Source organism: Branchiostoma lanceolatum, chromosome 8 (assembly GCF_035083965.1).
Source record: "Branchiostoma lanceolatum isolate klBraLanc5 chromosome 8, klBraLanc5.hap2, whole genome shotgun sequence".
In the NCBI taxonomy this organism is placed as follows: Eukaryota; Metazoa; Chordata; class Leptocardii; order Amphioxiformes; family Branchiostomatidae; genus Branchiostoma; species Branchiostoma lanceolatum.
In genome coordinates, this window is record NC_089729.1 from 2,104,054 (window position 1) to 2,118,027 (window position 13,974).

Genomic DNA, 13,974 nt, shown 5'->3' on the forward strand with positions numbered 1-13,974 from the left:
AAACTTAGAACCACCGCGAACACTCCATTTTCTCCCTACCGTGAAATTAAAACCACGCGAACTTAAATGCATTTACAGTAGGTCCCCATCACTACAGCTGCCCATTATCTCCTCACAGCTCCAGTTCCCCCTGCATTCCATCCTAGTGAAGAAGACACCTCTTTCATCAATTCAATCCAGTTTGGGTACAAAAATAGGTCTGGTATGATATGGTGGGGGCTGATTGTAGTGCTACTCTCCAACTCCAAACAGAGGTCAGGCTCTGACTAGTTTTGGACATATTTTAAGCCGTTTGCTTTCTGTTTTGTCACATTTTCTTTGCAGCCCTGACAGAAAGCCTGACAATAACACCAAAAAAAACGTTTAAAACTATCCAAAGTCTGACCTCTGCTTGGATAGCAGTGTGTTGCACAGAAATGTGTGTGTTTACGGGGAATAATTTATTCCGTCCTACACATTGTACGGTATTATGATGTGTTGGAGGCAACTGCTCTGTCTGTGTACCTTTGCCGAGTCGCTAGAGGTGGTTTTGACTAGGCACCAACCAGTCTTACGATTAATGTAACAGTATATATGTGACCATTGCACTATTGTGAACTCAAAACCCCCGCAAACACTCCATTCTCTCCTTACCACAAAATTAAATCACCGCAAACTTGAATGCTTTTACAGTACACTGGCTGAATGTTTACAGCGAGAGGTTTATTCTGTTCTTGTGGCTCGGAAAGGGCCTTCAGGGCTGGGAAATTCCACAAGGCTCTTGTCACTTTGAAGTCTGGAAAAAACATGAGAAATCTGGAATTTCAGACAAATCTTCCTCTCTATTACGTATTTTGTATCTGTATCTGTATAGCCGGTATAACCTCCATTCGGCATAACATGCCAGCTTCGCAGGCACGCGGCGCAGCAGCAGCTGGTTATATTACGCCGAACGACCTGACATGTCTAACCTTCGCATATCTAACAGCATGCATTGTTTAAAGCTGTCTAATGCGGATGCTTCCACGGTACTTGGTTGCAACGAGTTCCACTCAACGATCGAGTTCCACTCTATGATCTATACAATTGTGACATCAAAACATCAAAATCCTCTAGCATCAAAAACAGCGACAAGCTATGATGATGATCAAAATCCTACATTAAAAAGAAAGCATGTGTTTACAAATACTGTACATGTAAACATATACATGTAGTTTTGCTACTAGGGTAAAATTATGGTCAATATGAGTTATGATGCCTGTGAAATTGAAAAAGAAAAATTGGTATGAAGTTCAAATTCCCAGGGAGAAATGCACGATAAATCAGATAGCGGGCTTTTGTAAGAGGATATCTTTTCTATCAACTGAATCCCTTCGGAGGACAGAAATAGCTCTAGTAATAGTAGTATAGTCCAGACGGACAGTGTGGCCTTGGAGATGAAAGTTTACCTTTAGGGGTTTTGCAGATCCAACAAACACTGGTCACTCCACATTTCTCTATTATAAACATCACGAATTGGGCGTCCTTGCATCTTAACCTACAGTAGATAAAGAAATCTTTGCAGCAGTTTTATGTTTATCTAGGTGAGAGGTCACTACCAACTCAACACATGTACATGACTTTGACTTGATTTGAATTCACAATTTGCTTGACATTATTGCTAGCTAAGCTACAGTATTCTTCCCGTGGTCCATACATGTATTACATCAGTACAAAATCATGTGCACTGTGAATTACCTGCTACTGTACTACTTTTCTGTGCCAAACGTGTACTTTAAGTGTGAATGCCTCATTCCCCCCTACCACAAATTCAAGTCCCCACCAACTTAGACTTTTTTAATAGTTCTATTAATAGATGTACAGCAGAGTTTTTTTCCATGTCATCTAAAACTGTTTGTTTCCCTTTATACATGGGTCATTGCGATGTTTATTTCTGGCACAATGGATGCTGTTATACTGAGATACATGTAGATATTTTAAGAGCATCTGACAGGTATCATATTTCTAGCCCCCAAAGTATCAAGTGTAACAGATACACTAGTCAAGGAGCTGAACATTCATGGTAACTTGACTTTGAACCATGCGGGGAACAATATTTTCATTGCTCATGTATCAGAATCTAAAGTAAAGGAGCATAATTGCTAGATAGCTTTAATGGTACCAAGTGTTAGATGTGCAAAGGTTAGGTTTGACAGGTTGTTCAGTGTATCCAGGGCTGTCTCCAGGACCCATCCCTGCGTCCCAGGACGGAAATTTGCTCGTTGGGACTGAACAAATTTCACCTTGTCCGTCCCAAATATGGGAACTTCATGACATGAGATTGATAAAAATGCATTTTTTTTTTGTAGGCTTAAGATGACAGATTTAACATCGAAAATCAAAACACTGGCTCTCAAAAATATTGAGAGGGATGGGAAAAAATTTAAAGCTGGAGACAGCTCTGAAAGTATCTGTAATATAACCAGCTGCTGCCGCACCACGTGCCTGCGAAGCTGGTGTGTTAGGCCAAAGGGCAGTCGCATGTATACTGCATCTACGGAACAGATTCAGATACAAATCTTGCATGAAAGCATACTTAGTCAGATTTACACACAGGTTGCCCAGACTCAAAGTACAGAGTTTTAGCAACCTTCTACATTTATTTTGTTCCCTGTTATGTGGTCTGATTTGGTCGAGTGTTTGAGCGTACTTCCCGCCAGTGTTGCGTCAGTTGCAAGTTTTCATCATGATCAAGTTTCTGGTTGTGTGATTTGTGTGAAAGCCAGCAGTATTTTGAGCTCTGGTGCTGATACACTGTTCAGCTGGGGTTCATCTTTTTGTACCTACGCCGAGAAGGTTAAGTTTATCAAATCAAATAACTTTTTTATAATTTCAGTATGTGTGAAAATTCAACAAGCTGCTTGATAAGGAGGAACAAGGATATTATATCCTTGCGGGGAATAAGGGTTCTGATGCATAATTAGATCACACTACCTGTGCCCAAAATCACAGCCACGGCCCACGGAAAAGACAAAATGTCATTTTCTTTTTATTCTGCAAAATTGCAGATTGTTCCATTTTTCTTCTGCAATCTTGAAAATCTTTCTGCAAAATGCAGACTGCAGGTGGGTATTTGGAAGTGTGTGTGTCTGTCTGTCACCACGATAACTCAAGAATGTCCAAGTAGAAGTCGTTTTGATACGTGGTATGTGGGTAGGTCGCAATGATTTGACTTTGGGCCCCCTGTCGACTTTCTATGGTACTGCAGCGGAACTTCTGGTTTTGATATCTCATTTTCTGGACATGTCATAGTCGTGATTTTTATTTCAACTGATTGAATTGATTGTTTGAGTTTTCATCAGACACTGTTTTGTCTGTTTCTTGCAAGTCTTTCTGGTTAGTCTGATTGGCCTGTGTGAAAGCCGGCATCATCTTGAGTTCGGACGCTGTTGAGCGGTGGTTCCTTGCGTCCCTCCTGAAGTGTTATGTACACAGGAGTTGCGTACTAGCTTTGTTGTGTAAATATGCACTGTTTTGATCGTTGGGCCCCTCCCCTTTTCTGTAAATAATCTGCAGGTCCCAGATAGTTGCTAAGTAAAGCTATTGTCAGGCTGAGCAATGTCCTCCCAACCGATACTGTCGGGTACGGCCTCCTCAACGCAGTTTCCTGGTTATCAGATGTAAAAGAAATACTTGCTGAAAGGGAACACTGTGAATGCAGAAATGTTCGCGGTGGTTTTGTGTTAGCGGTTTTTGCGGTAAGCTCTTTGCCGTGAATTTAAAACAGCCGCAAAATTTTTTGCCCTCCTACCCCCATGTCTACTGTTGTCTCAAAGTTAAACGTGAACTTAGAGCCACTGCAAACACTCCAGTTTCTCCCTGCCGCGAAATTAAAGCCACACAATCTTAAATGTATTTAAGTATCAACAGAGTCTGAGGGGAAGCCTGTACCTTGGTACACATAGTCAGGGAGTGCATGTAAGTCAGATAGATTCAAGTTTATCTTTAAATTTTCAAGAAAGATGTGTTCAGTTGTATGCCACCATTGTGGAAAATTCTTCCCAAAAAGCTTTCTTCCAGTTTCCAATTTTTATATCTGATCTCACCTAACATGCATGTAGATTTGTTCTTATCTTCTCCATGTTTAACATTCTTTTGTTTATCAACTGTGCTTTTCTCTCACTCTCAAATCTGTGATTCTTGATTTGAAATTCTTGCCACGTTTTCTGCTGTCTTTCATGCTGTCTTCTTTTCTTCCTGTCATCTTCACTCTTTTTCCATGTTTCTCTTTTCTTCTGTCTCTCTGAACCTCTAGCAGGTGGAACCCAAGCCCCCTGAGGAGCCACCAGAGAAGCCTGGTGTAGGTACTTGGTTAATTGATTTTTACAGCAGTACCTGCATGACCTATGGGGTCTTCAGTCCCTGCCTGCCCATGATATGATCGGCTTGTTGTGCTGTTGTACATGTTGTTAGTTGTGGGATGTTTGTTTTGAGAAGTGGCAGACTCTTAATGAGCTTACAGGATCTATTACAATGCTGGGATATTCCTTACCTTACCAGGGATCAAAATAGTTCTCTTAATGTTCCTGTACATGTAATAGTCATTATAGTGCAGGTAACATGCAAAACTACCTTTGTGTGTGGTGTGTGTGCATATGTGTTCATGGGGTCGTGTGGCGTAATGGCACTGGGTTTTTCGGCCCCGAACCCAGTGGTCCCGGGTTTGAATCCCCTGACGCCACCGATCTTTTGCCCTTGGGAAAAAGGCACTTTACACGACTTTCCTCACTCCGCCCAAGTGTAAAAAGGGGTATATTATGTTTGTGGGTCACGGCACCAGCAATAGCTGCCTGTGTCCCACATGTATTGCACTGTTGCAATTCTAATAAAAAAAAAAATCAGATCAAATGTGTGTGTATGTGCATATGTGTTTGTGATTCTACCGGAAGTGAACCTAATTTGAGTCTCTGTCAACAGAGACTCCGAACCGCATGCTATGGGAAAAATTATCTCAAAAGGGACGGCTAGAAAGTGGCCAGGTCGCTGAGGTTGTCACTTTTGTATAGGCAATCCTCCTACCGACTTCCTACGTAACTACAGGTTTTAGAAACTGTGCAACTTTTGCCTTGGCTTGCCAGTTGTCAGACTGTCTAACACTACGCACCAGACTGAGCCGTTACCTTTCACATTTGTCAGAAGACAGAGTCTAGAGCTGTGTACTGGTACACTGTACCAATACAGTACCAGGTACAATCAATTAGGTACAGGTCCAAAATACCTGACCCTGCTGTATCAGTACTGGACGTGACTCAGGGGATGGCCACTTTGACAGATAAAATTATTATGAAACACATTTGCATGGCTGGAGTCAAATTTTCTTCTGTGTTTTCATAAAAATAATACCTAGCACAATCAAATATTATGTTTTTACCAGTTCAAACATGCTTTTGTCCTTATTGAAAATCTAGCATTTTTCGAACAAGTAGTTTAGGTACAGGTTCAGGTCTGGACCTGTACCTAAACCTGTGTACCTGTACCTGTACCTAAAATTTGTTTAGGTACACAGCTCTAAAGACAGACGTATTGGAGCTCCCGTCGCGGTGAGCCGGGGTTTAAGGATGCGCTGCCAAGTCTGGTGATCCTGAAAGAGCGGAGTGCTGCCGAGTTTACACAGCGTTCTCACAGCTCCGTGTTTCTTACTTGTGCAAATATCTACAGCTGCGAAGTAACATTCTCCTCCTACATGTACGTCTTTGGACATGGTCTGACTCACCATGTGCTTGTGGAGGCTTCTTGGCCTTACTTCTTTAAGTGTCTGTGTGTGTGTGAGTGAGTGAGTGTGAGTGAGTGTGTGTGTGTGTACGTGTGTGTATGTCTGTGTGTGTGTGTGTGTGTGTGTGTGTGTACATTCTCAATGCATACAATGCAGCACCGTCATTCAAGAGAGTGAGGTATTGTTTTCAACATGTCTGTCTGTTTGTCAGTCTGTCTCTTTCTGTACTTGTGTGATTCCAAATATACAGCATTGCCACACATCCTGTGTTTTGCTATGTTTGTCTGTTAGACTAGAAGGGTTGCAAAGTAATCTGTTTATGGTGATGAAGTCTGCCATCTCTGAATGCCTTGTCTGTCTAAAATTGTTCTCGAGTTTAGTTGCAATATATCTGGTCTTTGTACTAGATTACACTGTTTTTTAAAATTTTTTTACAGTCAATACAGGTTTTTAAAAAGTCTGTCAATGTCAAACAAAAAGATTTTGAAATGTGATGATTTTGTACCATTGAAATGAGGAAGAAAACTGATGTTTGGTCTTCCTTAGCCATCTGTCTGCCTGTGTCATGCCTTATTTCGTAAAGCCCTCCTGTCTAGGAGTGGGGTCGTTTCATGTGAGCCAGGCAGTCATTGTTCCTCATCAGAAATGTCTTAAATAACGTTGAACTTGTACTTGGGCTTGCCTTGCAGCTGTTGTAGCCGTGGTGTCTTCGTTTGGGTCCTTGTCACTCCTAATCTCATGTCTTACTTCAGCTGTCTTGGAGTTGTCTTGGAGTACTAGTCCTCATCAGAAATGTCTTAAATAACATCAAACTTGTACTTTCAAAACTGTATGTAGATCAGATCTGCGCTATTTTTCTCCATGAAATTTTCTACATGAAAAATGGAGATATTGTTTATTGCGTGTCTGTGTGTGTGTGTGTGTGTGTGTGTGTGTGTGTGTGTGTGTGTGTGTGTGTCTGTCGGTTTGTGTTTCCGGTCTCTTGTAGTCAGCTTAACTCAAGACCCTCTTGATGAATTATGATGCTATTTTTTCTCTGACTTCCAATCATTTTAGGAACCTTGGGAAGTAAAGATGAAGGGTGGGTCTTGTACAAGTACAAAAGAGATGAAGTGAAAAAATGAGTCATATCTTCACAAATCCCCTCAAATTGACATGAATATGTGTATGAACTGCCCTGTCAGCATTTACTTTAAATTCGACATTTGTGTGTATCAATAAGTAATGAATATTTTCAGGGCTGCAAATATCAAAGAACGAAGGTGTCATTCCAGGATGGCTCAGTCTGAACCCTCACATTTCTAGTTACTTACATAGCACCTCAGTAACATTCAAACATACTGAGATTGAGAACGCACATAGAAACTTCAGTACGTTCCGAATTTGTAAACCAATTATATCTTTGGATATTGAAGCACCAAAGGGCACTTTTTGCATATTTTATAATGGGTTAAAGCTGTGGATCTGATACTGAAATCCCCTGATGTGCCCCAGAAGGAGGGCTTTGCCTCATCAGGCACTATAGACAGGACCTAGGGGTACATGACCGACAGAAATCTAGTTCTGCTGCCTGCTGAGGCCACTCCAATTTAATCTGTTGCTTCTGGGATTTAGGAAATATAATGCTGAGCTGGAAAAATTACCCAAAAAACTACAAATTAGATAAAGTGAGAAATGGATTTTGAGATCTGTTTTTGTTGAAGACTAGTCTGTCGGTAATCAGATTTTAGGGAAGATCTGGATATGATTTGTACCCTGGAACCTTGTTATGATGTCTGCATTCGATAAACTGTCTGGCTATGGGGCTGAAATATGGCTTGGCTTCATCTAAACGGCATGTTAGAGGTCTATACCCCAAGCTATGTCCGAGGACAAGAATAAGGAAAACTAGAAAACATCCAAGAACGAACAAATCAATTTGGTGTGGCCTTAAAGTGACATGAAATTGATTTTTTGTGTGACCCACATCCCTGAATCTAACCACTGCAAATCATTACCATTGCATATCCAAAACATGGGATATCAAAACTGAAAGTTCCACTGCAATACTATAACAACCTGCTAGGGACCCAAAATGTAACAATTTCCAGGTCTCATCAAGACCTTCTCACATACCAAATATTAAAACAATCTACCCAGGCCTTCTCGATTTATGCTGTTCATCCACAATCATTCAAACATACAGTACTGTACTACATTCAAACGTTACCAAAAACATAACCTTCTTGGCAAACATCATGACTACAATAGAGGGTCTGCATCGGGGCTCCCGCAACACTTTACTCTGAATCCAGAAGTACCCCCTACGTATATGTTGAAAACAAGGAAGCCAATACCCAAAATTTTGTGGCCTCCCTATGAGTATGAGGTACATGTACAAGACTGCTTTCCCTACGAGAATAGGCTGCCTATACTTTATGAGGGCCTGCATGCCCCTTTTACGTAGAGCGTAATCGGCCGTTTTAATTTTACGTAGAGCGTTGCCGACCACTTCATGATTTAGCGTAGAGCGTAGGGAGGCTTTTCTGAATTTAACGTAGAGCGTAGGGAGGCTTTCTGTATTTTGCGTATTATGTAGCCGGCCCTCCGAAGCGTAGAGCGTTGTCGGGACCCCCCCCATGCAGGCCCTCCTCTATAATACCCAGGACAGGCTGTCAGTGCCAGAGCTGTGGGGAGGAATGCGGTCCAGCTGGGGGTTGTTTCTGTGACAGGACTGTTCCAGGCCCTACTGACGCCAAGGCTGCCTTGTTTCTAACATTACTGTGGTCCTGCGGTCATACCACTGTGACGTCATTTAGTTAGTGAGTGTACTGTACTGTCAAATTTGGTCTTAAAAAAGGACTGTTTTGATGACAATGAAGTTTATTGCATATTCATGCCCAACATGGCCTAAATGTATTACTAATTAGGCAACATGAAGTAAAAGAAAAGGAACATTGTGCTATATTCCATCTAAATCTTTCTACAGAGTCTCTTCTCTCTTCTTGAAACGTTTGTACACAAATTCACATAGTTTTCAATTATATCATAGTTTTTAGTTTATTTGTAAGATGCGCATATTTCTTGTCTATTTGTATGGAACTTACAAGGGGTCTGCGCATGTCTGAGTATAGTGAGCATTCTGACATAAAATGTATTTCATCTTCTATACAATCATTGTCACATAATTGTACACATTCTGTGGCATATGACAAGAGGTGGTTGGCTGGCCAGGTTTACAGGTACCGGTGTCCTCTGTAATATTTTGCAATAATGATGGAAGTTGTCGCAGTACTAGTTTCTTCATGATGGAAAACATGATAATTTTTGTCAGTTTTTTATACCTATGCCATTCACAACCTTGCAAAGATCAACAAATTAACAACAGCCAATGAAAGTTAGACTAGGTCTTTTTTTTTCAATGATTAAAAATTGATATCCATAGAATTAAAGTTTCAAAGTGGTAGTAAGAAATAAGGTTTTGAATGCTGAGAAATTTGCCAGAGTGGACATGTATCATTTCATCTCAACTATCACGTCTTAGCCTGACTATTTGACCATTGGGGCACTACAAAAGATCTGCAACTATTTTTCTCCATCATTCTTGGTTTTTTGTTTTTTCTTAGTGTTTTACTCAGCGTCCTTTCTCTGATATTATCCTCCCGTCTTTTCCCTTGTTTACCTCTTTATCTCTTCTCTTGGACGGTTCCTTGCATGATAGTTCTGGCTAGTCCCGATGACAGTGACACGTGGCCGTACCACTTTAGTTTTCCTCTCTTTACTGTGGTTACTTTTCTTATCCGCACAAGTGGTGCCCAAATGTGCCGGTTTGAGAGGGAGGTGTGATCTTAACTCCTAAGAAGTTCAGGTTAAGTATTCTGTACATCTTAGCTCCAATCTTGGCAGGAGAAGTTGCAGACTGGCCAGCATCCAGACCTGTCTCCAGGGTCCCTCGCTATCTGGAAGGAAATTTCCTTGTTGGGACTGACAAAGATTTCCCCTAGTCGTCAAAAAATGTGAGCTTGAATGGCATCAAGTTGACGGAAATTTTTATTTGTAGGCTTAGATTTAAAATGACAACAAAAGTTAGCAACATGGGCTCCCCAAAAATATCTTGGTGCACCCACAGTCCAAAATTAGGTGCACAGCTACAGTTTTGGAATGCACAAAAGTGCACATGCTCCCAGTATTGTGCCACATTCTAACATCATGATGTCTGAATCTAACCGGCTGCATATAAGTTATAACGCTCCTCCCTTCCCCAGTTTGTATAGTGTGAAAGTGAAAAACAATCGGAACATTTTGCAGAAGAGGAGTTTTGTTTTCGCCAATGTAATTTCTTTACTGGCCTCACGGAGTAATTGATACCCAAACTTGAACCCTGTCCTTGCTGAACAAAACATTTTAGGAATTTGGAAACGATCATCTTTCGATGATGTAGAGTAAGTGTTGTTGGAGGAATTTTTCCAAGCTTATTGAAGCAGGTACTGGTAGTAACGTACAGGGCATGGAATTATAATGTTGGTATCTGCAAGTTGCAGATAGGAACTGTTAAGATTACAAATTGTTAGAATGAGTAGATGGTAAATGAGTACCTAGCTTCGGTTAGGGACGTCCCTCGGATAGGACGTTAAATGGAGGTCCTGTGTTCGGGGAGAGCCACACCCCGCGCATGAAAAAGAACCCACCACACCTTTCGAAAAAATGTAGGGGCATGCCCCGGTGTGAGATGGTCCAAATCCTACAGTCCTATGACTGCATATGTGTTCACCATTAGTAATAGCCTCCTGCTAGTTGGCCAACCCTGGCATGTACATGCTGAAGCAATAAATAAATAAATAAAATGTTAGAATATAGAGAAAAGGAGAGAAATGTATCATTCTGCAAGGCAAGATAAAGACCTAGTGTCGGCTATCCCCATGTAGCAATTGATGTGGATTTATTTATTTATTTATTTATTTATTTATTGAATTAAAAGGTGGGCCTGCTGTTCAGCCATCAGATCGTCCTGAGTTCGAGGAAAAGTGCTAGAGGACATAATAAGATCCCACCGCACTTGTCCATAGGAATAAGGGTTTTTACCGTATTCCCTTTTCTTGCAGTCCAAATACTTGTTGACAGTGCAGGCTCACCCGTGAATATTTTCATCAGGTTGGTGAATGACTGAATAGCAAAGTTCTCTTATTCACAATTCGCATGAGCCAACATTTCGATGACTGTCTGTCATCTTCATCAGGGCAATACTGACTGGTTTCACCTAACTTTAGTGCACTGTGAGCAAGTAGCACCTAGCTTCAGTGCACTGAACCAGTAACTGTGAACCAGTAACTGCTTCAGTGCAAATAAATCAGTCAGTATTGCCCTGATGAAGATGACAGACAGTCATTGAAATGTCGGCTTGTGTTGAATACGAGGTTGAATTAGGAACTTTGCTATCAAATTCTGTACAGGCTCATGACTTCTCTCCAAGCTCTCAGTACTGCATATGAAAAGAAGGAACATTTTTGTGCTCTGATGATTTCCCAAGATCCCGTGACTCAGCAGTGACATCACTGACCTTTGGCCGACCTCTGACCTCCTGGCATTGACCTTGTGTGTAGAACAAATTAAGACAAGGTTAGGACGAGGTCGAGAGGAGATCTCTTTGCTTGGACAGTAAAGTTCTGTAAATACTTCTTGTATCCCTTCTTGGGTGGGAGAAAATAAATCGTGTTTGCAGTATCAGGGAAGAACAGAATGCACTGAAGTTGAACTTGAAGTTTAGAGGCAAGGTAGCTATAGGGATTGGGTTGAAACGAAATTGAAGGCTATTGAAATCCATATTCTTACCAAGTTTTGAAGGATTAAAGCTTCTGTTATGTTAAAATCCATATTCTTATATCAGTTATCATCAACATAATAGCAATTCATCAAGTGTTCTGGAATCAAATGGATAATGTCATGATGGATAAGACCATTTTAGATTTGAGGTTCTTTTATCCAATTACATTGGATGTTGGTCCATCTTTTCTCAATGATTTCAATTAAAAACAGATTATTAGACCCAGTCCTAGTTTTGCCAGCCAGCCAGAGTTGCCCTGTCTTGTTACCATGCTGATTTATCAGCTTGTCCAACTCCGAACAGCGCAGATGACATTGAACTATTGCTAGTTGTCAAAGTCAAATAAACAGAAGACTAGTGAAAGGTCACATGAAGGTTACAGGGTGAAAGTTGACACTGGGATGGATCAGATATTGAGCAATATATGAATCATTTATTACTCATATTATTTATGTCTTATGCTGACGTAGAGTATAAAGAAGTGTACATTTAGTCACGGTGCAAAGTCTGTACCTTGGTACACACAGCTTTCGGAAATGGTAAAATGTATAATCAGATACAAGCAGGCCTATCTCCAGCTTTCGATTTTTTTCGCCATCCCACTCATTCATTGTTTGGGAGCCCATATTCTTTTGGGCAGAGGGGTGAAATTTTAGTCCATCCCAGCAAGCAAATTTCTGTCCCAGGATGGAGGGATGGGTTCCAGATACAGCCTTGCATGCCTGCAAGTTTTCCTCTCCTGTTTTCATCTTGTCTTCTTTGCTACAATTAGCCTGAGTGTCATCCTGTTTCAGTTCCAGGCTCTACCCTCTACCTTCTACATTGGTGAAGGTAAGAGCCTGGAACTGAAACAGGATGACACACAGGCTATGCTATGAGTATGATATATCTCCATGAACCAAAGAACTGAATTGTTGTTGCCCAAGGGTGTACAGTTGGTTTGGTTTCAGGTTGATGTCTATGAGCAGGTTGGTGGAAGGACCAGTGAGCCAGCTGTCCTGACAGTTGTTGGAGCCCACATGTGGTGGTATCAGCTTTCTGGGGTCCCTTCCATTTAGGCAATGAAATATCACCTCTATGCATGTGCAAGTTGTGGTTACAGATTTTTATGAAATTGTAGTCAAGGTTGTGTGATCGTGTTCATGGTGGTTTTTTGTTTGGGGTTTTCCCGGCAACCGTTTCACCTCAAACTAAAGCCACCGCAAACATCTTTGTCCAATACTGTAGCAGTATGTGACTATAGCTCTGCCGCAAACTTAATACCACGGCGAAGGTTGAACTAACTTTGAATCGAACGTCTAACAAGAGATCAAATCTTACAGTCTATGAATCTGTGTGAGCGAATTGATTAACTTTACCCTATTAATAGTATTATCATGTTGATCGTCCAGTTCAGTATCGTTCACTCACTTATCATTATTATTATCAATTTTGAATCCAAATGATTGGTGTGACCTTGAGACAACAGCATGGAGTGTAGCTGCCCCCCTCCCACCCTCCCCAACTATTCCATTCACATCCCAGTTGGGAGTCCTACTATGTGACCTTGAATGACCCCTGGAAGGGCCACACCCCTACTGTCATAACTGTGCTCCCTGTAACACCCATCACTGAGGGTCTGTTCCATGGGCGTAGGCATCCTATTTTCATTTCTCATAAGTCGTAGCCTGTCCATAGTGACAACTCAAGGGGCAAAGGAGAAAACTGGTCACCATAGACAGGATTCTTAACCTTCTCCCTGCTGCCTAACTCAGTAACTAACAGAGAATGGGGTGCCAAACAGTTGCTTCAGTGTGCTAAAGGTTTTGATGCTTGGGTCAATGGGAAAACTATCCAAGTGATATAGGTGAACATAGCTACAGGTTTGAGTGTAAATCTTAATCATGACAACATGGACAGAGTAGGAATAATACGGGCCACATTTGCCTCCATTCTGTCAGGAGTGATTCAGGGGACAGGACTGTGACAGGCAGGGGAGATTACCCAGCTGACAGGGAAGACAGATATCTGGTGGTCTGGGTGAAGTCACCACTGGGGTGACTAACTATTAGCAATAATAATAATAATAATAATAATAATATCAGGTGTATTTGCAGCCAGTGCCACAGGCAGGTACCCAATGTGTAGGGTAATGAGGCTGTTTAACGTGTTCGAGGCACCTCCTCGAGCACGGGACCCCCGTTTTACGTCCCTCCCGGAAGACGATTTCGTGGAAAGCTTCGTGAGGCTACAGCAATCCGGACGTCCTTGGTTGGTCTCCCATCCAAGCACTGTCCGGACCGCGCGTTGCTTAACTTCCGAGATCGAGGGATCGGGTGTATCCAACGCGCCACGCGGCCGTAGCTGATAGTTCAACTGTTGTGTGCGTAAGTTGCCGTACATTGTACAAGTTACAATTGCCGCGCAACAAAGTTCTTCTTCTATTCTCTCAGAGTTCTGGGCC

The 13,974-nt window shown here is 41.7% G+C and overlaps 1 protein-coding gene across 8 annotated transcripts in view; it reads left to right on the forward strand.

The window, feature by feature from the left end:
- The window catches only part of LOC136440092 (protein outspread-like), a 124,515-nt gene that overhangs the window by 9,139 nt on the left and 101,402 nt on the right, over positions 1–13,974 (forward strand). For 6 of the 8 annotated variants that reach the window (XM_066435884.1, XM_066435890.1, XM_066435887.1 and 3 more), the window contains exon 2: positions 4,274–4,318. The exons of 1 other annotated variant lie outside the window; for it this stretch is intronic. In XM_066435884.1, the coding sequence (XP_066291981.1) occupies positions 4,274–4,318 (45 nt within the window). Of the gene's footprint in view, positions 1–4,273; positions 4,323–13,974 lie in introns of those variants that run through there. One more of the 8 variants, XM_066435891.1, reaches the window with a different exon arrangement.